Raw genomic sequence first — 23,329 nt, 5'->3', positions numbered from 1 at the left:
TTTTTGTATTTTAAAGTCGTTTAAAAAAATATATAACATATAAAGGTTTCCTCATTTTGTAATTTAAAGTCATTTTAAAAAATTTAAAATATCACATATAAGAAAAAAATCTAATTTTTTTATTATATGGTTAATGTGATTGTTTTAGTTTTTTTAATATTATAAATTTAAACAAAAATGAAGAATGATGAAAAAATTGTTATCAAATGTTTATTATTCATAATCATTAATTCCCGTATATATGTAAATCATATTAGATAATTCCGTAGCTTTTATTTAAGGAAATAATACACACTTCATATATTTTAGGTTAATATAATGTTATCTAGTGTTATATAATTATGGAATAATGTGACACCATTAGATTAAACTATATTTTATATTAGATGCTCTAGAATTCTTTGAAATGAAATTTAGAACGCATTTAGAGTGTCACCTAGGATTTGGGGTTTTTTTTAATTAATACAAAATTAAGATTCTAATTTTTTAAATGCTTCTCAATTAATATATATGGGATGAGATAGATGTTCTTTAGATAGCACACAATGTGAAAATGTTAGAATTGATAATCTCCATTGATGAGAAGAGAAGCAATAATTAAATACATAATGTGGTTAGAGTCTCAATTAAGTAATGAGATACTAAGAGATTCTAACCCATAAATACAATATATATTTAGGAGATTTGGTAAGATACACATAATCATGTGGACTAGTTTGAAAACAAAAACATGTTTTTTGATTATTTGATGCTATTTCTCTAATTTATTTTGTATTATCTCCTCTCAAAGACATACTATAATATTGTTTTAATAATTTTATTCTTAAAATGTTTATTTAACCTTGTAATTGGAGTATTCAAAGTCAAAACTTTCATGATAAACATACTTTAAACTTTAAAATATAAAATATAAACTATTCAATTGACACAACCCTAAATTTTTCTATGAGTTCAAAACAAAATAATTGCAATTTAATAAAGGCATATCGTATATTCAATTTTATAAGGTTTTGAAAACCACATGATGCTTTTAATAATGTTATTATAATCTTACATCTCATCATATATTTATGATTTCTGAAAACTCTTTTGTTTTAAATCTTGTAATGTAGACCGCAATTTTACACTTTTATTTTTATAATATACAACTTTAGAATGGTATGATTGGCTCAAATAATTTTTAAAAGATCTGAAGTTTCATCCTATCGAATAAATGGAACTTTGTAAGTAGAGAACCAATCTAATAACACTCAGGCTCTAACTGACGATCATCAAAACGGGAATAGAAATGAATAGAAAAAAATAGGTGGAAATAAAATAAAAAAGTATGAAAAAGAATATTTATTCTTTTTGTTCTATATCAATTTTGATAAGGAATGTTTTTGTTCTATAGTTCTTTAAAATTTTAAAAATTATAAAAAAATCATGAGCAGCAAATGTTCCTTATAAATGGTGCAATTTTTTAAAGAATGATAAAAAATTGATTATTCCCATTAGTTCCCTAACCATTTAGACCCTTAGATTTATATCACATTATCATTTTGATTGTTGATAAAAAAAAATCACTTTGATCAATGGGATACATTCAGATTCGTAAAACATTATCACTTTGATTATCAATCTTGCTGGGTATAGATGCTATTTATATACCACAATATGGATTGATGGTTGAATCGATAACCTCCATTGATGAGAAGCAATAGTTTAACTACATGATGTTAGAGTCTCAATTAAGTAATGAGATACTAAGAGATTCTAATCCATTAATACAATATATATTTAGGAGATTTGATAAGATACACATAATCATGTAGACTAGTTTAAAAACAAAAAATAAACATGTTTTTGATTATTTGATGCTATTTATTTAATTTATTTTGGATTATCGTCTGTCAAAGATATACTATAATATTGTTTTAATAGTTTTATTCTTAAAATATTGATTGAAGCTTGTAATAGGAGTATGCACAGTCCTAACTTACGCGATAAAACATACTTTAAACTATAAAATATAAATTATTCAATATAGACACAATCCTAAATTTTCTATGAATTCAAAAAAAATTATTTCAATCTAATAATAGCATATTAAATTTTATAAGGTTTTGAAAAATACTTGATGCTTTAAATAATATTATTATAATGATTTTTTAGTAATAAAACCTCCAACTAAAGATTTGACGAAAGAAACCTTCAACTTTAATTATCTTAATGTCTTTCATCATCCATCACGAAATTTTAGATGGAGTGTAACAAACATTAACGAAATTCAAGTTGATGGTCTCTTTCGTCAAACTTTTTGTTGAGAGGTTATTTTGTGATTCATCTTTAGTTGAGAGGTTATTTTGTGATTCATCTTTAGTTGAGAAGTTTTATTATTAAATGCGATTAAATGCTTGAAAATATTTATTATCACTTATGCATTATTTAAAACTTTACGATCAATTTATAAGCTTTTATAATAATTTCTAAATTATTATTCATTACTTTTTCAATTTTATAACTGATTTATAAAACTTTATAAATATTTTAATACTTTTATAAATGATTAATATGGTTTAATAATGATTTTATAAGATTAAAGACATGGTTGTTCATCATACTACAAAAACATGAAGTAAATAAATAAAGAAAAAAAAGCAAATCAAGATATAGTTTTATTGATTAATATGGTAAAAGTATAACATATTGGTTCGGAAATCAAAGAGGAGAAATATGGCTCAAAGTCCAGAAATTATGTAAAGAGGAGAAGAAAGTTGACGCCATACTTTAAGTAGGAAGGTTGAATTTCTAGACTAATTAATTATCCTCTACACTACTTACAACTTAATATAACTTAAAAATCTTAAATTATTTTATATTTGCCAATAGTAATATAAGAAACATTTATGTGTTTCCTCCTTTATAAAGCTTCATTGCTTTACTTCGTATTTTCGTAACATCACGAATAACCATGTATTATTTCATCCTAACTAGTAGCAGAAATTATTAGAGTTTATAAAATCATTTTTAAGCCTTATATAATCATTTGTAAAGTATTAAAATATTTATAAATCTTTACAAATTGGTTTATAAAATTGATAAAATATTGTATAAGAATTTATAAGTTAGTTTAAAGGCTTATAAATCGATTGTAAGAGTTTTAAATAATATATAAGTGATAATAAAGATTTTAAAATATTTAATCTCATTTAGTAATAAAAACCTTCAACTAAAGATAGATTGTAAAAAAATCCTCAATTAAACATTTGATGAAAGAAAGCCTCAACTTTAGTTTTGTTAATGTTTGTCACCCTCCGTCTAAAATACCGTAACGGAGGGACATACGTTAACAGAATTAAAATTGAGAGTTTCTTTCGTCAATTTTTTAGTTGAGGAGTTTTTTATGATCCATCTTTAGTTGAGGGGTTTTATTACTAAAAACCCTATTATAATCTTACATCTCACCGTATATTTATGGTTTCTGACAACTCCTTTGTTTTAAATCTTGTAATTGTAGAAATACCGCAATTTTACACTTATTTTTGTAATATACAACTTTAGAACGGTATGATTGGCTCAAATATTTTTTTAAGGATCTGATAATGTCATATAAATCTAAGTGTTATCAGATCAGCTGAACACACATGAAAGTCCAAAAAGAGACACCATGTACCTTACCTATTCTTAAATGAGGTGATAATTGAGTGCAACATGTTTCATACGAGTATAAAAAATGAGGTTGACAGAAAGCTGAATCTCACCAATGTTATCACAAAAGATCACAGGAGTCTAGGGGAGTTGGACACAAAGTTCTTTCACCACTGACAGAATCTATCAAAGTTATGTTGACGTGTCTGCAACAGAGGAATACGTATTCCGCCTCTGTCGATGATAACATAACATTTTTCTGCTTCCTAGAGGCTAACAAGATAGGCTGCTTACGAAGGTAGACAATCTAAGCTCATGTAGACATGTAACAGCCTCTATTATGTGTCCAATTTGCATCCGAGTATTCATCAAGATTCAATCGAGTAGCAGCATCAAAGAAGATACCATGAGTCACCGATTTTCAGAAGGTAAGCGTGATAACCTCAAAGATCCCTCTGTCGCTTGCAAGTGAAATAATGTTTTCAGGTTGTCTTCAGTAAAAGATAGGAGTGGTTTTGAGCCTCAAAATAAAGAGGATCTTCATCTGATCTTCTGCTGGATGTCGAAACCTTAACTGTTGGATTAGTTAACCATCGTGTGATTTGATGAGAGAATAAGAAACCACCACATCAATCAAAATGTCTAACCCGGTTTCAAGATCACCACTCATAGAGAAGATTCCTCATGAGGCACTCACGTCGATGAATCTGACAAGATACATTTTGCTGATATGCTCATCGTATAACGATATCCCATTTTTATTTTTGATTGCAGCTTATTTTTCTGCAAAGCACATATAGAAGAATGTGGGGCTCATATTGATGGTTCTTAAAGACTATGAGAAAGTGTCAGAACAACAAATAAACTTCTCCAAATCTTTCTTAGAATTTGGACATAAAATATCAGACAATATATGAGTGGAATTACATAATCTACTCAGGACCCAGATAATGGGAGGGGTGTGACACTTTTTGGAAATTCCAGAAAGTCATGGGATCAAAAAGTAAGAATTTTGGATTTCTTAATGAACATAACAACAACAAAGTAAATGGTTGGACGGTTGGGTTTCTTACAAAAAAGGGAAGGAAGTCCTTATAAAATTAGTAGCATCAGGAATGCGAATACATGTTATATCATGTTTTCGGCTTCCAAAGATAGTACCAAAAAAAACTGACAAGTATAATAGCACACTTTTGGTGGAGTAATAATGGAATCACTAAAGCTATCTATTGGTATTCATAGGATAAATTATGTCGACATAAAGACATATGAGGTTTAAATTTCCTGATTTACATGACTTTAACAGTGCTTAATTAGCTAATAATTGTAGGGGTTGATTGATAATCTAGAATCTTTGTTTGCAAATGTCTTTAAAGGGAGATATTATCGGAAACTGGATCCTTTAGACCCAATTAAATCATCCTTACCATCATATGGTCGGAGGAGTATTACTTTAGTTTAATTTCTGATAAAAAGTGCTCGGAGGAGTATTACTTTAGTTTAATTTCTGATAAAAAGTGCTAATCAGAAGAGTGTGTACATGAAAATCCATTTCAGTATGAAATGATCTTTTGGTCAGTTTCATATTCAAATGATACATTATTTTGTTTTGTTCTATTTTATTAAGGAAACATAGAATATAAACTCTCTCTCACCCCCTCCCCGTGATGTGTTGTTGATGTTAATCGATTGTTCTATTCTATATGTGAAATTCCGTATAACATAACAACAATGTATATCACAACTGAGAAATAGCCCACGCACACTCAAAGAGAAAGTAGTCAGTCTTTTTACCGAATTGTCACGTCAAAAGTCTTATTTTATTATATGGTTATTTCTTTAATTTTTTCCTTACTGTAACCAGGTATCTAATTCACCCTGGCTAAAACCCATGTAAATAGTTTTTTATAATATAGTGAATTAATTAATTTTGTGATCAGTAACATAATATTATTGTAAATTACTATTTGTTAAAATAGTATTAGAAAAATAAATAAAAATTTATATGTTATCTTCTATAAATTGTATAACTGTAGGTTATTATATTAAAATATAAGTATTATATGAATTAAGTAAGACAAACTAGATTAAATTGGTAAATTACCTATTCAAAATTTTAAAATATTTTTATTTAAATACATTATTATTCACAGTTAAACGGATTAAAATTCCTAAACTATGTAATATTTTTATACAAATAAATAAATTATTAACATTTGTTAAACTTTTATATCTATAGCTATATATCTTCAAAAACTTATTTTGAAAACATTATTTATTTACTTATTTTAGATTATGAATTTGTTTTACAAAACTTGAAAACGTAAAGAAATTAATAAAAAAGGTAAAATGTATAAAATAAATCATTATATACTAATAATGTAATAAAAAACCTAGAAAACTAAAGAGATACACAATATATAACACTAAAATTTAAATTATATATTTTAAAAAATTATGATAATACCAAAATTATATATTTATAAAATAAAAAATATGTGCACGAACGTGCGAGTTAAACTCTAGTTATTGTGCATAAATTTGTGCTTAATTTTGATAGTAGATCAAGTTCTTATACCACAAAAATGTGAATCATTTATTAAAAAAAATATTCAAGTTTCTGCTTTTAATGTTTTTGTTTTTTTATAGGGTCAATTTTTTTTTGTGGGGTCACAATATGTATCTAAACAAAAACATAGATTTTTCAAAAATATTTGGGTCCGCTGACTCCCCCACCTACTGGCTTCGTAGCCAGCCCCTAGTATTGCTTACAGTTTTTGTTATTTGGTCCCCGTTATAGTTCACAGAGATTTCTTTTTTTTTTTTTTTGGTCAAAAGTTCACAGAGATTTCAAAGCATTAAAATATTTAAAAAGCTTGCACATGAACAAAAAAGTCAAAGCACCACCACCTCTACAGAGACCGATTGAAATGGAAACTCTTTTTTTTTTGGGCAAAAAATAGAAACTCTTATTGATTGTTTTATAGAGTACTTTAATCATCACCAGATTATTATACAGCAAAGACCTCTTTTCGAAACTTATTATACAGTATATACCCTTTTTTTTTTTAAACACATACAGTATATACCTTATCAGACAGATTTTTGTCAATAGTCTTGTAGCAGCTGCTCTACTAATTGTTTGGAGCCACACTGAAAAAAACATGTCTCAGAGAAATAAACCAATAAAATTAACTGGGGAACTGGAGAAGTAAACAGCAAGCGAATAACGATATAAAAAATAAACCCACGATGACCATCCCGATAAAACGCAATTTATATACTCCCTCCGTCTTTCTTTAAATGATTTTGGTATTATCATGTTTTATACTCTATATAAATAGTTTTATGTACTTATTTTATTTTATGTTTTATACTCCCTCCATCTTGTTTTACATGACGTTTTGGAACAAATTTTTTGTTTCAATATATTAAACGTTCTCAAAAAACAATATGAATTACTAGATTTTGATCCGCGCTTGGAAAACGCAGATTTTTTTGGATTATATTATAATTCAAAGTCTTATTATATCGAAAAATATAATTTTTAACAGTTATATAATCTATGAATTAGTTTATTTGAGATTTTATATGTACACTTTTACGTAAGTTTCTTTTAGACATGAGAATTATATCCGGATCAAAAAAATAAACCGAACCGATCCGAAAATATAGGTTTAGTTCATATCGAGAGAAGATAACCTATTGGGTTTTTTTTCGACCCGCATGTCTTTGTTTGAGTCTGAGTCCTACCCTAGACCTCATAATAAATATGTTGTGTTTATTAGGTATATTTGGATATTTCGAATATGTTTCTGGTATTATGGATATTTTTTTTAAAGTTTTTGGTTTACGATTATAGTTTTTGATTTCCGTTAAATTTTCAAAAAACAAATTGGGTATTTTACAGTTCATCATGTCAGATTTTAAATTTTTAGGTATTTGAATTTTTTGCGTATTTGTTTGGAGTTTCAAATATTTTTCAGATTTTTTAGATATTTCAAAAATTTTAGGATCCTAAATACCCTAACATATTTGGACCCATTACGTCCATATCAGCTCTAACAACCTTTTGATATAGAGTTTTAACGTTATTGTACAAAAACATGGTTGATGAAATATTTTTCTGAGTAAAGGTATCATAAGGAATAATATTAGGATATGTTAAAAATATTTAAAATATTGTATGGTTAGAATGATAGTGTTGATTTGTTTTTAAGTGAAAAGTATATAAAAGTATAATATCTAAACCAATAATTTTCAAAATCGTGAATAATCAATACTGATATCGTGAAGTCGAGTTAGCTTTAACAGAACCACTAAATTTCTACATTTTTGTGAAGGTAACATGAATATTCAGAAAACTCATTTTTAAATATGAAAATATCTATCAAACTATAGACGGTTGAAATTTTAGTATATGATATGAGATTTTAGTGGAAAAGTTTATATATATTATATGATCACTTTATTATAAAGGAAAGATGAAGTTAAAATGTACACATATATGTCGTGTAACTTCTCTTGATTTAAATCATATATTATATGATAAAAGTGATGATATAAAATATTAGTTTCAATATTTTTACGATTAAAAATCAAAATGGTAAATATAATAATAGTAATGATTATGATTTATGAGTGAGATTTGAATAAATAAAAAAATTGAATAAATTATTGTTAAAGAAATATATGGTAACATATTGTTAGTCTAAATTTAAGGTAAGACCAAAATAATAAGTTAAATGAAAAGGTCCAAACAATTTTTATAGGTAGATTTTTTAAAACTACTTTCCTTTTAATATTCTATTTTAATAGTATTGATAGTGACAAAAGACTGCATTTGCCATGTATTTATTAAAGGTAGTAAATTAATGAAGGGTAAAATAGATATTGAACTGATTGTCTTAATATTTGTGTAAGACTGTATAACGGCGTATAAAGAATGACGGAGGGAGTATAAAACATGTAATTTTCTAATTCAACTCTGGAAAAAATGTTTTTCCACATAAAACGTGTTGTTTTCAAGTGTCGTTTTCAAAACGTATAAATAGATTCGGCTGCAACTGGATGTCTATTTTTTGGAATAAAATTGTATGGAATGAGTCATTCACAAAGATTCCATTAAAATATTACCATTTGAGTTGAATGAAAAAATGTTTATCCCACTAATTCCAAATGGAATATGTGGAAATAGATGAACGTAGTTAAAAGCTGCAACTGGAATGCAGTTTTTTGGAATAAAAACTTCCAGAATACTTGATTCATGTGCATTCCAAAAAAAATTCACCAGTTACAACTAAAAAATGGAATGTGTATTCTATTTCATTCCATAACATTCCAGAAAAAAAAATAACTATCATTTGAAAAATCATTCCAAATCAAAAACGTTTTAGAATAAGTGGAATGCTGATTCCATTTCATTAAATTCCAGAAATTATAATTCCTATCATTCTATATATTCCTTTTAGTTGTTACCAGTTACACCCTTAATTCATCTCAAATGGTAACATTTTTATGGAATCTTCATAAATGACTCATTCCATACAATTTTATTCCAAAATATGTACATCCAGTTGCAGCCAAAATGTATTCAGAAACAAAAAGTCTCATGAATAGATGGAATTGAAGGAATGAAAGATAAATTAAGAGTTTTATATCATTTAAAAAAAAATTATTTAGTTTAAATTCAATTTATTTCCATTCCACTACGTTCCTTTGAAAAACTACCATTCATGTTACATAAATATTTATAATTCCAATAATCATATTCCTTTTATTGTCATCGTTCCATCTTTTGTATTCCATTTTTTTAATTCGTCTCATTCATGGTATTCTAAAAACTTAAAACCAGTTACACCCTAAGTATCATTCAAATTTTATACCATAAAAGGTAGCTTTCAAATTATCCCTTAATTAAACGTGGTTTATCTTTCATTGAATGTCTAGTATTTTCACAATTCATAAAGAATATTGTTCTCTGTTAATTAATTTAATGTGACTGAAATCAATAGCCTAAGACTTATGCCTTAAACGTTAGTTTAAGCAGTAAAAACAGATAATTAACGATTCTTCATTGATTTGACATATTGGAATAATTAATATTTAAATAATATTTTATTTATATGTACTAAATACTATAATTATGACAGATTATTAACCAAACATATAATTATGTTACGTACATCTAAAGAAAGTAAACGATTTTGATCTCAAATTTCTTTGTTAACTTTTATTAATGGTTGTTATCTAAACTAAATGATTACTCTTGCCTTGATGTCAATTATGGTTTTTTACACATATTAAAAATTGTTAAATGTTAAACACCAAAATCTAAGAAAAACTTGACTTAAAATTAAGAGATAAAAATCCGGTAATTAAATTGAAAATCATATGGCTAGGACCGTTGTTGCAGCACTGCATCATATCCACAACTACCTACCGGAAGACTGAGTTCTGACTATACGTGTGCAAACATCATATCTTCCAAGTTCCAATGAAGAAGAGCTCTAAAAGATCTACGATAAAAATACCGAACTATTAGAGATGCATTCGGAACCCACCAACAAAACATATTCACTTCAAAATATGCCAAAAACATAGCTAAATCTAAATAGAAAATTCTAACACAACATACTATATATTTTTAAACTCTCACATTAAATCCATGAATTCTCATGAAAAAAAGAGTAAAAACAAACAAAAAGCACAGCACCGAAGCTTAAAAGCTACCGGACGTTGGCCGGATCACATCACCTATTACAGAAAAGAAAACAAGTGGTCTGAAAAACAAGTAAAGAAAGATAGAAAAAAACAACAAGATTAATCATGGAGTAACTGATTTTGTGGAAGCCAGTTAAGGCAAGTGGTCGTTGGAGCTTCTTATCATTAACTGCCAGATATATCTCTCTGAACCAAATAAGACATATGACGGTTTGGGAACGAATCAGACTTCTTTGAACAATGATGGTGTTGAACAACAGTAACGTGCGTTGATGGGTTGGTTGGAACCTCCATATTTTAAAGTGCAAAGATCAGAGTCGTCTGGTACATGAATGTGATTGTTGATCCTAGTAGTTTTGGTTAAGAGTCCAAACTTATCAGGGTTTGGTAAGTTTTGGTGTTGGTGGTGTGTAGCCTCGTCCACGATCTTTTGAGCTGAGGATGATGTGGTATTGATCTTTCTATCACCCTCGACCAACTGCTTCATTAACTGGTTCATTTCCTTTTTTAGTCTCTTCCCTTCCCGGTTCCTCTTTATTTGCTGATCTGGTATGATCAGCGCGGTCGGGTCTTCCCTGTTATCGACTTGTCCTGAACTTGCGATTGCATCACCAAGGACTGCAAAATAAATGCATAAAATAACAACCGACAAGATTTTTCAAAATTGTATTTTCTTCTTTTAGAGCATCATCAACCCACATCATGATTTTTCTTTAAAAATAGAAGAACTCTATTATAAATATGGGTTTTACTCCAATGTAAGCATGTATATCAGAGTTTTCTACTTTTAAAGAAAAATAATAGATTAATGTTATTTTGTTACCAGTAGTCAGATCCTCCAACGCAAACTCTTCTTCTCCTTCTTTGTTATCTCCAACCTCACCGCCATTCTTCTTTTCCACATCGTTAGTGCTAAAACACTTACTAAATCTAAGCATCTTCCACCTAAAATACCACTTACTCCCACAAGTATTACCAGTACTACTCCTACCACCTTTCTTCTCTTTCTTTAACTGCCTTCGCATAGCTTCACACTCGTTGTGTAACTTACCTATGCCTGCTCTCAATCTGCTAATCTCCGCTTGTTGAACATTCATGTCGAATTTCGACACGCACCAACTAGGAGCAGGCTCTGAGAAGTGTGAACCCGAAGGGTTTCGACATAATGATGAGACATTACAGTCAATGCTGTTGTTGTGGGGGCCATGACTCAACTTTGTCTGTTCAGTGAACAAAATATGAATAATAGTTCTCACTGGTAAGCGAGGATTTTCTGCAGCGTGAAGAGACGCCCCCATTGATAACTTCTTGATGCCTATTAGCCCACAAAGTCTCCTCCTCTCTTGCTTTGTCACATCAGGATGTGCCTAAAACCAATTAAATCAATAAATTTTTGAACCTTTCAACCACCTGACAACCGTAAGTATTTTTTTTACATTATCTTACCTTGAGATAAGTGTCCAAAGCGAGGTATAAGCCATCTTCTGTTACACGAGAATGTCTAGGGAGAGCATCCGTGAGGGTAATAAACTCTATGAGGCTTAAATTGAGGTCTGCGGCAGCTTCCGCGAGGTAAGAGTCTACGAGCTTCGCCACTTTAATGAGAGAAGTACCGCTTTTGATTCCTTCATTGTATATTCTTGCAAAGTTCTTCACCACTCGAGTCACTAGCTCTACGTCGAGCAACGCAGCACAAGTGTGACTGAAAGAAGGTATCATTAGCTCTGTGAGGGAAGCTTCTTCTAGCTGCCATGATATCCTCACTTCGAGGTCGGCCTTGTAGTCCGTATCTGCTCCGACAATATTGGCGGTTCTGAGTAGACGGAGGAGGAAGTTACATGAAACGGAGTCTTTCTCCGGCGGAAGGATTCCGATTAGGGTTTCGACCAAGAAACGTTTTTTCATCACGCACGCAGTTACGCTATGCGAATACTGCTGCTGATTTTCCAAAATGACGCCGGAGAGGTCAGGGAGCCGCGTGGAAGCATAATGAGCGATAATGGAGCCAATGTGGCCGGGACGAGCGCCGTTGGCTTTGATTGTGGCGATGGTTTTAACGAAACAATCCACGTCGTGAACGAAACCATCACCCTCGAACCAAAAAGACTTCGTTCCTCCGGCAGCTTGTAACGGAGATTTGCTGGAGGTGATGACAGATACCGGCAGAGATGCTCTCGTCATCTTTTTGGTTTTCACGATGGACTTGCAGTGTGTGTACAGTGCGTAGTTTTATACTGTTTGTAACTATCGTTGAAAAAAATAATTTATTTTATATTTCATTAAGGATAATATTCAGAAAGAACAGGTTTTCTCATCAAATAAATAAAAAACTATGGTTGAGAAGAAAATTATTTTCATTTCCTTTTAAGGATAATACTAGATTTTGATGAAAGCGCGGAGTTTTTTTTTTTTTCAATGGTCAAAATATTTAGTAAATGTCATATTTCATATATTTGTGTTTTATTTTATAAAAGACTTAAACTTTTTATCTTTTTTTATCATGTTTTATTTTAAATGACTATTTATGTTTCAAAAATTAAACTTTATTTTCTTAATGAATTAAGTTGGTATAACTCTGATAAATTAATTTTATTATGTGGTTAATATTTTTAATAAAAATAATTATATACTTTTAATAAAGATTTATACTTTTCAATGAAAAAATCAATTTTTTTTATGAATGCTTAAATTATATTAAGAAAAAAAATAATTAAGAATGATTGAAAAAAAATTATTTGAACTTGGACTCAATGGCCGAAAAGAAAAAAAAATGTGAGAGTTGGATCTGATTTATTAATCGGTCCAAATGGCCCAAGAGAGATCTGATGTGGACAGTGGGCTAGATCCAAAAAAAATGGTCCAATATAGATGTGTTATTAATATTACTTGATTGCCCTTAATGAAACATGCAATGTTAGTAAAGAAAATGGCAGGCTAAGGTAAAAAGGACAATAGGATCCTGATTTAATAGTATAGATTCGGAAAGAACATGTTTCTTGTTTGTTTGTTTTGCCAACAAGTTTCTTGTCTGGTCGACGATATACATACAGACAAATCACTGAGATTTTTTTTTCTAGAACAGCTTTAAGGTTTTCAGGCCCTAGACGTAGCGATAAGACTACGGTTGATTGATAAGTAAACCATGTAAGAAAATAAATCATACTTAGCAAAATATCTAGACATTAAATTGTTTTGTAAAATATATATTTTGATGACACAAAAATTACCAATAGCATGTAATCTTGAAATCAAATATCAATTAGCTTAGTAACCAGTTTGTTCTAAGTAAGAATAAGCTAGCTATAAATAAGGACTGAAGGCATAGTTATCAAAATAATAGTGTTAACAAATTGACTGTGTTTGTCAGTACGGTTTTAAAGTTTTACAGTTGGTTCGCGCTTTTGAAAGACGGTTCGCGTTTTATCTAACTGGGGTTCTTATCTTCGGTTAAAAGACGGTTCTTAGTTTTTTTTTAGATTTTAACTAAGAAAAACTAATAACCGTCTCTTAAATAAGAGATATAAGAGCCGTCTCTTACCCGAAAAGTGTAAAAAAAACAAAAAAATATTAAATCATGAGTTAAATTTTTTTTTTTGTTTTTTTTACACTTTTCGGCTAAGAGACGACTCTTATATCTCGTATTTAAGAGATGGTTCTTAGCTTTTCTTAGTTAAAATCTAAAAAAAACTAAGAACCGTCTCTTAACCGAAGCTAAGAACCCCAGTTAGATTCCAAATATAAAACGTTGATTTTTATTGTCAACAAAAAATTGTGACTTAACGAATTGAATATATGTCACAATTATATTGTTTTTAATAGAGAGATAGTTTGTTGACTATGCATACAAATCTAGACTAAATTTAGTGTTATTGGTTATATGATTTTAAAATATGTATTGAAATCATGTGTTATTGGTTTAATGATTCATAAATTCTAATTCAAATCAAGCATTATTCAATCATACGGATTTACTAGTAGATTTGTTTTTATAATATATTTGAATGGATTTGCATAGATTTCTTTGTTAAAAATACAAAGACTCAAATCTGAAGGAAAACTTCCGGATTTGTAAATACTAATCCGAAAGAATTTGAAAATTTGTATATTTTATTTGAATTTATAAATACTGTATGTATTTATAAATCAATCAAAATATAAAAACCAATAACATCTCCTTAATCATTAATAAAAGTCAGTCAATGACATACTTGTCAAAACTAAACCAAATTAAAGGGATATCAAAATACTGGATTATGTTTGTTTTAAATTAAATGAGAAAAAGCAATAAGCACTGAAATCCTTTATATAGTAAAGCACATGTCACTTCGCAATTCAAAATTTGACACTTGGCATAACGTTATTAAAAAAATAAAAAACAAAATTCTTTTCCAAATTTGATGAAATTCCAAATACCTTTTTTTCTTTTTGTTCAACGAAATACCAAATTCCTAATCCCTAAATTTTCTAACATTTCACAGCCACGTTAAAAAGAAGATCACGATTTGAAACTGTTTTTCATCTATATTACCTTTCAGTTTTTTTGATCCGCCGTTATCCCTTTTTCATCCTCCAAATCTTCATTTTTTTTTTCATGTTTCTCTTTCTGTTGAGGTCTTCTACTGATGCCAAATTTTGTCATACAAGTTTATGATTACTCTTAATTAAGATCCATTTTCCTCTTTTCTCAGTTAATAATCTCTTAATTGGTGTTACAAAAAAAAAAATCTCTTAATTGTTTATTTCAGGTTGAATATGGCACTTGAGTGTACTGCTGTTTCAAAGCTCAGCAGCAACTAAGGTAATAATACATATTTCCAACTTCATTATCTTCATAATTGGTATTTACAAATCTCGGTTATTTATATGGCTTATCATTTGTAGACTATTTCCTTGCTTTTGCATACAACAAAAACAGAAACAGAGAGGGAAGAAGAAAAAATGATAAACTAGGCTTTAACAAGAATGGCTTTAACAAGAATGGTTCTCTGCAGAAGACACAGTAAAAGAGCAAAATTGTACATAATCTAAAACGAGATATATCCTTTAGTTTTCTATGATCCTCTCTTTTATGTTAAGCTTTAATATTTTGTTTCTCATGTAGCTTTGAAGAAATCATATCCCACGGCTAACAAATAACGATCAAAAGATGTAGAAAGACAGCAAAAAAACCTAACACTCTACCAATGAAAATAACTATCAACAACCCAACCCATCTCCATACCACACATTCTGATATCACGTTTGAAATCGTTAGGTGTTACATCTATTTTATCCAAGGTCAGAATTTATCTCATGTTGAAATCTATTTTTTTAATTCATCAAGAGTCTTAAAGTAAAAAAGTTTTAAAATCTTAACTGTTAATGAAGAGGGGGGGAAAGGGATAAAAAAAAACACAATGTTTCTCAGAGAATTTTCATAAAATTAGAGAACCGTGATTCATCTTTAGGTGTAAGAAATAAAAAGTGTAGACGTATTACAAGAAAGATAGGGATGCAGCAGCAATCTCTTAATCATGTTGTTAAGATATTTGACTAAAATAATATTTTTGCTTAAAAATTATTTTACAGTTTCATGATCAAATAATTTAATAGAATAAATTTAACCGTGCTAACACTAGTTAAGGAACAATTTAAATTTCAGTGGCCTAAGTTCTAATTATTATGATGAAATAAGGATTATTCCTAAAATGTACTTCAAAAAGTACAATGTAAGAAATTCTAAACTCTAATAAACTGAAAACTATATTTTTATTTGTAAAAATAATGAATTTCAGCAATTTTTCCACAACACAAATTTCTAATTTTTATTAAAACAATAATTATATCATAAGGTTTACACTTTTTGTATAGGAACATTGGTGATGATTGGTTCGACTTTTGCTGTAAAAATTTAGCTGTAAAGTTTAGACGTAGGTAAGTTGGTTGTACCTTTAAATTTGTTACCGTATATATTTCGTAAAGACTTTTGATGTGAAATATATGATGCATATAAAAATAATTAATTTTTATCAAATAAAATAATTAATATTAAATATTTTATTAGAAATTAACAAAGTTTACTGTTATTTAAAATGTAATATGTAAAATAATAATTTTTGTTATTTTAAATATTTCAGTGATTTTAAAAATACCCAAAATTAAATTAAATTATGTTTATATATTTTTTTATTATGATTATCTAATTTATTTGATATTATAAATAATTTTTTTCATTTTAGATGTTCAATATTCTATAAAAGAAATATGTAATTTTTTTGCCTAAAATACGTAAGAAAAAATGTCTTTAATTTTTTTTGCTTTCAATTTTAAAAATCATGTTTAGCTTCATTTTTAAAGCTACAACAAAATTTTATTTTTTCTTATATATTTTATCAAAAAATCTATGTCTTTCTTTTTCTTTATTATTTTTCTCTATTTATATATTTATTAAAATCTTAAACTCCACCTCTATAACTCCACCACTCAAATCTAAAATCTAAATCTAGATTAGTATTTAATCCACGGGTGAAGTGTTCATTTACTTTTTTTTAAATTAAAAGTAAATATAGTTTAGGTAAAGTGATAGCTTAAACAATTTTTCAATTAAAAAGACTTCATTCTTCGGGAAGCTTTTGACGGTGATTTGTCGGAGGTGATGGCAGATACCGGCAAAATGTTCTCCTTGTTCTTTTGATTTTCAGTGTTCTCGTCATCATTTTGGTTTTAACTGTGGAGGTTGCAGTGTGTGTAAGGAAAATTCATCATCCCTCATTCAACGGTAAAATTCCTGCGGAAATAATACTCTTAAAAACAACATTCGGTAAGAACAAGTTTCTTGTTTGATCGATGATAACAGACAAACACTATTGATTCACAATAGCTGTGAGGTTTTCAGGCCCTAGACGTAGCTATAAGACAACAGTTGATTCATTAATTACTTGGCAAATATGTTAGAAAAAGATCAAAGTTAGAAAAATATCTAGATATTTAAATGATTTTTAAAAATAATTATAACATAAGCGATCACACTTTTATATAGGACTTATAAAATAAAACTTTAAAATTATTATCTTTACTTTAGTAGAGTTATATATAAATTGCAGTGTCAAAAGAGTTTAACATAAGAAATTCTAAACTACATAAAATATTATATTTTGTTTTGTAAAAACCAAGAAGATCAGTTATTTTACTGATATTTGAGAATATTTATTTCTTATAATGTATGAGTAAATCTTGTATAAATTTATAATATATATACAGGTTTTTACCGTAATTTATAAGAATTTATATTTGATATAAAATATATTTTAAAAATATATTTTTAATAATAAATTTTATTATTATATGTGGAAGTACATAGGATTGAGCTCTTGGTGAGTCCCACCTATAGTCTCTAGGGGGTGTCACACCTAGTATCTTCTAGGGGGGTCACACCTGTTAAAAAGTCCCACCATTTAAAACAAATTACAGACGTTGTTCTGTTCTTAAAAAGTCTTCATCGAAACTTCATCGTCTCATCATGACTTAAGGCTTAGTTCCAAAGGAAATAACAAATTCTTGCCTTTTCCTATAGAAACAATCAAGCTAGATCTTTGAAATCCACAAAAATAAACACAAGAAAAGAATCCAGACAAGTTGATTAATTGCGGATGTATGTATAAGAAATGTCTTTGTTGACAGAACAAGAAAAGAAAGCCACAAACCTTGTAACTGAACAACACGAAAACATTGAAACCAAAACAAGTGTAAAAGATATTAGATAAAGGCCATACGCTGCTGGTTCGGGACTTTATCCTACACAGTGTCGTCCAATTATATTGGGCACTATAGGATTGGTGTAAAAACCTCTCCAACAACGGTACCGAAAACACGTTTTACAATTGGTAACTTTTTAAATAAAATTTGGCGACTAAAGTCACTTCTTCTTGATATTTAGCCTAGGGCCGTTAGCTCTGATCCAATTCCTACCGTTGGAGAGGGTCGAGAGGCTGAGTAGAAGACATGGATTTTTTTTTGTGTGAAAGACAGAGTCGATCTTATTTCAATTCCAAAAATTAATACGTACAAACATAGGAACATGGACGTCTCTTTAATATTCTCTGTACGACAATCAACGTAAATGTGTATAAAAACAGAGTCGAAATGCAGACAATAGTAATTAAAAACACTACACAACATGGGATGCTATGGTCCCCTTTTAATTATAGTACGAGGACCATGTCGCTTGTGTCACTGGTTACTATACTATATTTTAACGATAACCACAAACTTCATTAAACATGTTAATCTTATTAAGTAATCCAAAGGTTTTAGAAATGATAAAACAGGATTTGTCGGAATCGACGAGGTTTATGGATCATGATATCAATATACATTTCCTAACAATTGTTGGTGTGAAGTGGCTTTAATTAGATTATGACTTCAACTAGATTTACAAAGGGATTATATGTTACATTGATAGGAACAAACCAAAAGGTAGTATTCAGAAAAGGGTTTAGATAATCATCAAATACATACGCACATAGATAGACAAGTAACACCGATGGTAAAACAATAACAAACATATCCTAAACAAACATCTCTAGAGACTTCTTAACCAAACATAAGACTCTCTTGCAAAGTGGTAAATAAAATCTATTCCTTGGCGGATTTGTTGATGAGAGACTTGTGGATGTGAGGGATGACACCACCGCCAGCTATAGTTCCTTTGATGAGAGTATCCAGCTCTTCATCTCCACGAATCGCGAGCTGCAAGTGCCTGGGGGAGATTCGTTTCACCTTCAGGTCCTTGCTCGCGTTACCAGCCAACTCCAGAACTTCTGCAGTCAGATACTCAAGTATCGCCGCCGTGTAAACAGCTGCAGTTGCTCCAACTCTTCCGTGAGCGGTGGACCTAGTCTTCAACAGTCGATGCACCCTACCTACAGGGAACTGTACAAAAAGGAACCAATAATAAGTCACAACAATGGAACAAGATCTGAGACACAAAAGTCAATTAGTTACAAAAGCTCAAGGTTCTTGAGTTGAAGCAAGACTTTTTAGAAACCTCCCAGCATCAACACCATAAGAAGGTTCAAGAAAACACAGATTAGTGAATCAAATTAGATTTTTTGTTCCTCATAACAGCATAACCATGACTAGTCATAACCACAAAATCAAGAACTCACCCACTAATGAAATGTTGAAGAAAACACACAGTTTTGAATCAAAACCATCTCTTTGTTGCTATTACGACCTTAAACTACTCTCAAGTCTCAAGTATCATGACTAGCCTAATACGAGGGCTAAGAGATGCTGAAAAAGGTGAAAGATCCTCCACTTATAAGATTCGATTCCAAAAAGGAACAGACTTTGGTTTACAGGAGGAGACAGTAAGAGAGTTACTTGAAGACCAGCTCGAGCAGAACGGGTGATGGGTTGTTTCTTCTTGTCCTTGTCCTTCTCGTTACCACTGGGTTTCCCCATTATCAAACCCTTTGCTCCTTTTCCCGACATTTTCCCGCTAAAAGCTTCAGACTTTGCTCGGAGAGAGAGAGGGAGCACGTAGATCGCAACAGAGGAGACGAAGAGCTTGCGAGTCGATAGATAGTTCCCCAGAGAGAAAGAGAAGAGAATGTTAGTTGACGATTTTACCCCTCTACATCAACCTTTATTACAGCTTAAAAGCCCAAGCCCAATAAAATGTTACGTCGAATTATTATCATAAACTGCAGATCATGTCCCATTTAATAGTCATATTTTTCACACAAGAAACTTGCTTTGTCTGATTCAGGAGTGACGAGAGAGAAGGCAATTTGACTTTAGGAAGTTAGAGCACCTTTGTGGGCTCTAATGAATAAATTAGTAGTTAATTTTGTGATTTGAAAAGTTTAGAATCCTTGTTAGTTTAATTAATTTTTTCATCGTCCAATGGGAGAACCTCATTGATGTTCTTAAAATTTTTTTTTTTTAAATTGAATTAATGGATTTCATAACTTTTTTTTAAAAGTTGAATTATGTCTAACCAATAAACAGTTAATGTAAAGCACACCTACCTAATCACTGTCTAACAATAGACACAATACATGAAGCAATGGCTCGGACGCAATTCCTCCTCTGTCCACGCCACTAGAGTCACACATGTAACACATTCACTGTGATAAAACAATTGTATACAAAGGAGTTTACCATTGTAATCAGTCAAGTGATCTGCAAGATGTTGATTCTAAAGAGACAGTTTACTTACTTCATTTGGGAGACATTGTAGTGGGTATGGCTGTTTAGGAGCGCGGTCCAAACTGGATTCATATGTAAAGTGCAGCATGCTACATAGATGGCTAATGCACAGCTCTATTAGGTAGAAGGAGAGTTGCTGAAGCTGACAAAATTGTAGTATCAAATGCCTGCTTAGTCATACATGTTTGTTTTTACATTTTATATAGCTTATCAGATACGAGTTCCACCCATACCTTCTTGTTTGATTGAGCAACTTTTAGGAACCTCAAAATGAAAACGTAAGGGGTCGTTTCATTCAAACGGAACTTTAACTGTTTGAGCATAATCCTCTCCTAAGAAAAAGAAGAAGATTAACAATGCAAACGACAAATAATTGTCAAAAAATGGCTAGAGAAGTGGAACCATAAACAGAACATCAACTACAATCTTAAAGACAAAGAAGAAATCAATGAAGCGTTGTCTACAAACCTCGTTTGGATCCCATACACATGGGAGAAGCAAAAATTTTAGTTGAAATTGAGTTGATTAAAGCTTTCCCGGCGAGGATCGCCGCAAGTGATTCAACAGGTTTTATTTCTATGGTGGATGTAGAATATGCGTGGTTACCCACTAATTGTAGTAGATGTGGACACTTAGGACACAAAGTGAAGCGTTGTCTACAAACTGACAATGGTGAGGCGAAGAAGGACTTTGAGAAAGAGTCTATTGCTCCTGTTTCTGATCAGTCTCATGGAAAACAGTCAACAGCTCCAGTACATGTCACTACTTCTAACACTGATGATGTGTATACCACATCTGCTTCAGTTGCTATAAATTATGATTCTATTGAATCTTCTACTCCTTCAGCCATGGAGGTATCTCTTTCTAACACTCTTCTCGATTCAAATTTGGTTGATCCAGTTATTCCAAATGAGGATGATCTTCTTTCGCTAGCGGCAATCTCGATACTTGAGAACATGTGTATGTCTCCAACAGTTATTTGCATCAACGATCCTATGGAGTCTCCGATCTTGGAGTCTGCCCAAAAGTTATCACCAGTCACCATTCCTATTGCTAACACAATTTTTATGGTTCAAAAAGATTGTATTAGAACAGCTGAGCCTGACTTTGGCTCTAACAAATTTGCTTTATTGCTCAGTGTGGAGGAAGAAGAAAATTCATCAGACTTAGAAGAAGACTCTGACCCGATGAATCTCATGACACCTCCAGGAAAAAGAATTCTTCGAGAAAGGCCAGTTAAACCCTCAACAAAGGCTAAGGAAATGCATTGGCATTCAGCAAGTCGCGGACGGGGAAACATAGGTCGTGGGAACCGTGGTGGACGCGGTTAAAGTTGTTCTGCTGCGAAACGCATTGTCAATTAGAGCTTGATCTAATTGTTTCTGGTTCATTTCATGTTCCCTTTATTTTGTAAAAGCTTTTAAAACACTGTACGACTCTGATAGTGGCTTTAATAATAATGGTTATGGAAAAAAAAAAAAAAAAGAAATCAATGAACAGTCAACCACAATCTAAATCTTCTGACTTAAATGTCAATGTTCATATACCAATCAATACAAGCGATGTTTCTCAGATTGCAATCCGGAACACAACAACAAAACGGAATCTAAACGCCCCCAAAGACAGAACCACATTTACAGATCCAAAAGGATAAAATGCAAAGAAAACACATATCTAAGACAAGAGGAGAAGATCAATCACCTGAGCTGAGAGAGGAGACACAGAGAAAGCTTCATACCATCAAATCCGAAAGTGAAACTATCAGAGATCACAAATCATACTATCAAAACGAGAAGTCAAAGTGTCAGAGAGATACCTTCACAAAGTTTTGATCTTTGTCTTCCAAACCTTGATGTCATCGTTCATGACACCAAACTTATCAGATTGGATATGTAGAGCTTGGTTCCTGTTTCGATTCCGGAAGAAGAACGGGTTGATCGGGAAGGGAAAGGTTGAGACTTTTCGGAGAACAAGTCGTGTTCCCAGGTGGACTCCGGCAACGGTGATTTCATCGACGGATTTGGAGGAGGAGGAGGTAGCACCGATCGATCGCCGAAGAACATGCAACTAAAAAGAACCGACGAAGAGAGAGACTGGTTATTTAGACTCCTTTTGTCTTTTACCAGTAGCCAATACGAAAACGCCACGTAGGGATTTTTAACAATTCTTAAAAGCCTCTGCTTAACACCGGTTCTCTGCTTATTATTCATTTTTGATTTATTTTTTTGGTTTTTTTTAAGAGCCCTTGCTAAACCCTCCAATCTCCAATGGAGGTGGTCTTAGCGTCACAAATTCTTAATGTCGGCCAAATACAAAATATATCTTTATGTGGTTAATAAAACGATTTCAAATAAGGAAATTCTGAATATTGACTTCGTAATTTCAAATTTTTATAAATAAATTTTGTTTGCGGTAAAAAAAAGGAAATTACTTACTTCTACCTTTTTAATTTATTCAAGTTTAGTAAGTTTTCCTTTTTAAGAATAACGGTAGGATTCAACTATAAATACATGTGTATATACATGTTCATGAAAACAAATTAAAATCACATCTACTGCTTTGTTTGAAGATGAGCCACATTAAAATACTTGTGTGTGTTATCCTTATAATAGCCCTGTTCGTTTTATCAACGCTGCGACAAGCGGCAGCGGCTCTAAATTATCTCAACGGATAGGGCGAGCACATCACAGTCAAGACAAAGTCGGAGTTGCTTATTCAACGCCGCGGCAAATAAAACCGGTAAAGTGAACGCTGAGAAAATCAGCGACTGCCGCAACCCCGA

At 30.7% G+C, this 23,329-nt stretch overlaps 2 protein-coding genes across 3 annotated transcripts; both read right to left on the bottom strand.

Annotated features, from left to right (window-relative positions):
- Nucleotides 1–10,576: 10,576 nt before the first annotated feature.
- On the bottom strand, nucleotides 10,577–12,534 carry LOC106331204 (root phototropism protein 3-like). Its single transcript, XM_013769525.1, has 3 exons — nucleotides 11,800–12,534; nucleotides 11,177–11,720; nucleotides 10,577–10,971 (listed from the first exon to the last, which is right to left on the bottom strand). Exons 1-3 carry the CDS (start codon nucleotides 12,532–12,534, stop codon nucleotides 10,577–10,579), a joined length of 1,674 nt encoding a protein of 557 aa, XP_013624979.1.
- Nucleotides 12,535–18,786: 6,252 nt separating this feature from the next.
- On the bottom strand, nucleotides 18,787–22,636 carry LOC106328773 (probable histone H2A variant 3). Of its 2 annotated transcripts, XM_013767283.1 has the most exons (5): nucleotides 22,364–22,636; nucleotides 22,249–22,277; nucleotides 20,781–20,879; nucleotides 20,558–20,698; nucleotides 20,362–20,439 (listed from the first exon to the last, which is right to left on the bottom strand). In XM_013767283.1, exons 1-5 carry the CDS (start codon nucleotides 22,404–22,406, stop codon nucleotides 20,371–20,373), a joined length of 381 nt encoding a protein of 126 aa, XP_013622737.1. In that variant the 5' UTR covers nucleotides 22,407–22,636; the 3' UTR covers nucleotides 20,362–20,370. The 2 variants fall into 2 exon arrangements, with proteins under 2 accessions (XP_013622736.1, XP_013622737.1); XM_013767282.1 differs by lacking the exons at nucleotides 20,781–20,879; nucleotides 22,249–22,277; nucleotides 22,364–22,636 and adding exons at nucleotides 18,787–19,263; nucleotides 19,717–19,902 and having other exon boundaries at nucleotides 20,367–20,465.
- Between the last annotated feature and the right edge of the window lie 693 nt (nucleotides 22,637–23,329).

This window comes from Brassica oleracea, chromosome C3 (genome assembly GCF_000695525.1).
Source record: "Brassica oleracea var. oleracea cultivar TO1000 chromosome C3, BOL, whole genome shotgun sequence".
NCBI classification, from domain to species: domain Eukaryota; kingdom Viridiplantae; phylum Streptophyta; class Magnoliopsida; order Brassicales; family Brassicaceae; genus Brassica; species Brassica oleracea.
Note: the sequence above shows the minus strand (reverse complement) of the source record. Positions and strands in the feature narration are given on the sequence as shown.

Excerpts from the sequence above, each read along its gene's own strand:
- LOC106331204 (XM_013769525.1), bottom strand. The coding sequence starts at position 12,534 with ATGACGAGAGCATCTCTGCCGGTATCTGTCATCACCTCCAGCAAATCT. Across the intron at positions 11,721-11,799 it reads CTTTGGACACTTATCTCAAG|GCACATCCTGATGTGACAAA; the intron begins GTAAGATAATGT and ends AATTGGTTTTAG. Across the intron at positions 10,972-11,176 it reads GTTGGAGGATCTGACTACTG|TCCTTGGTGATGCAATCGCA; the intron begins GTAACAAAATAA and ends TTTATTTTGCAG.
- LOC106328773 (XM_013767282.1), bottom strand. The coding sequence starts at position 19,827 with ATGTCGGGAAAAGGAGCAAAGGGTTTGATAATGGGGAAACCCAGTGGT. Across the intron at positions 19,264-19,716 it reads CTGCTCGAGCTGGTCTTCAA|TTCCCTGTAGGTAGGGTGCA; the intron begins GTAACTCTCTTA and ends CTTTTTGTACAG.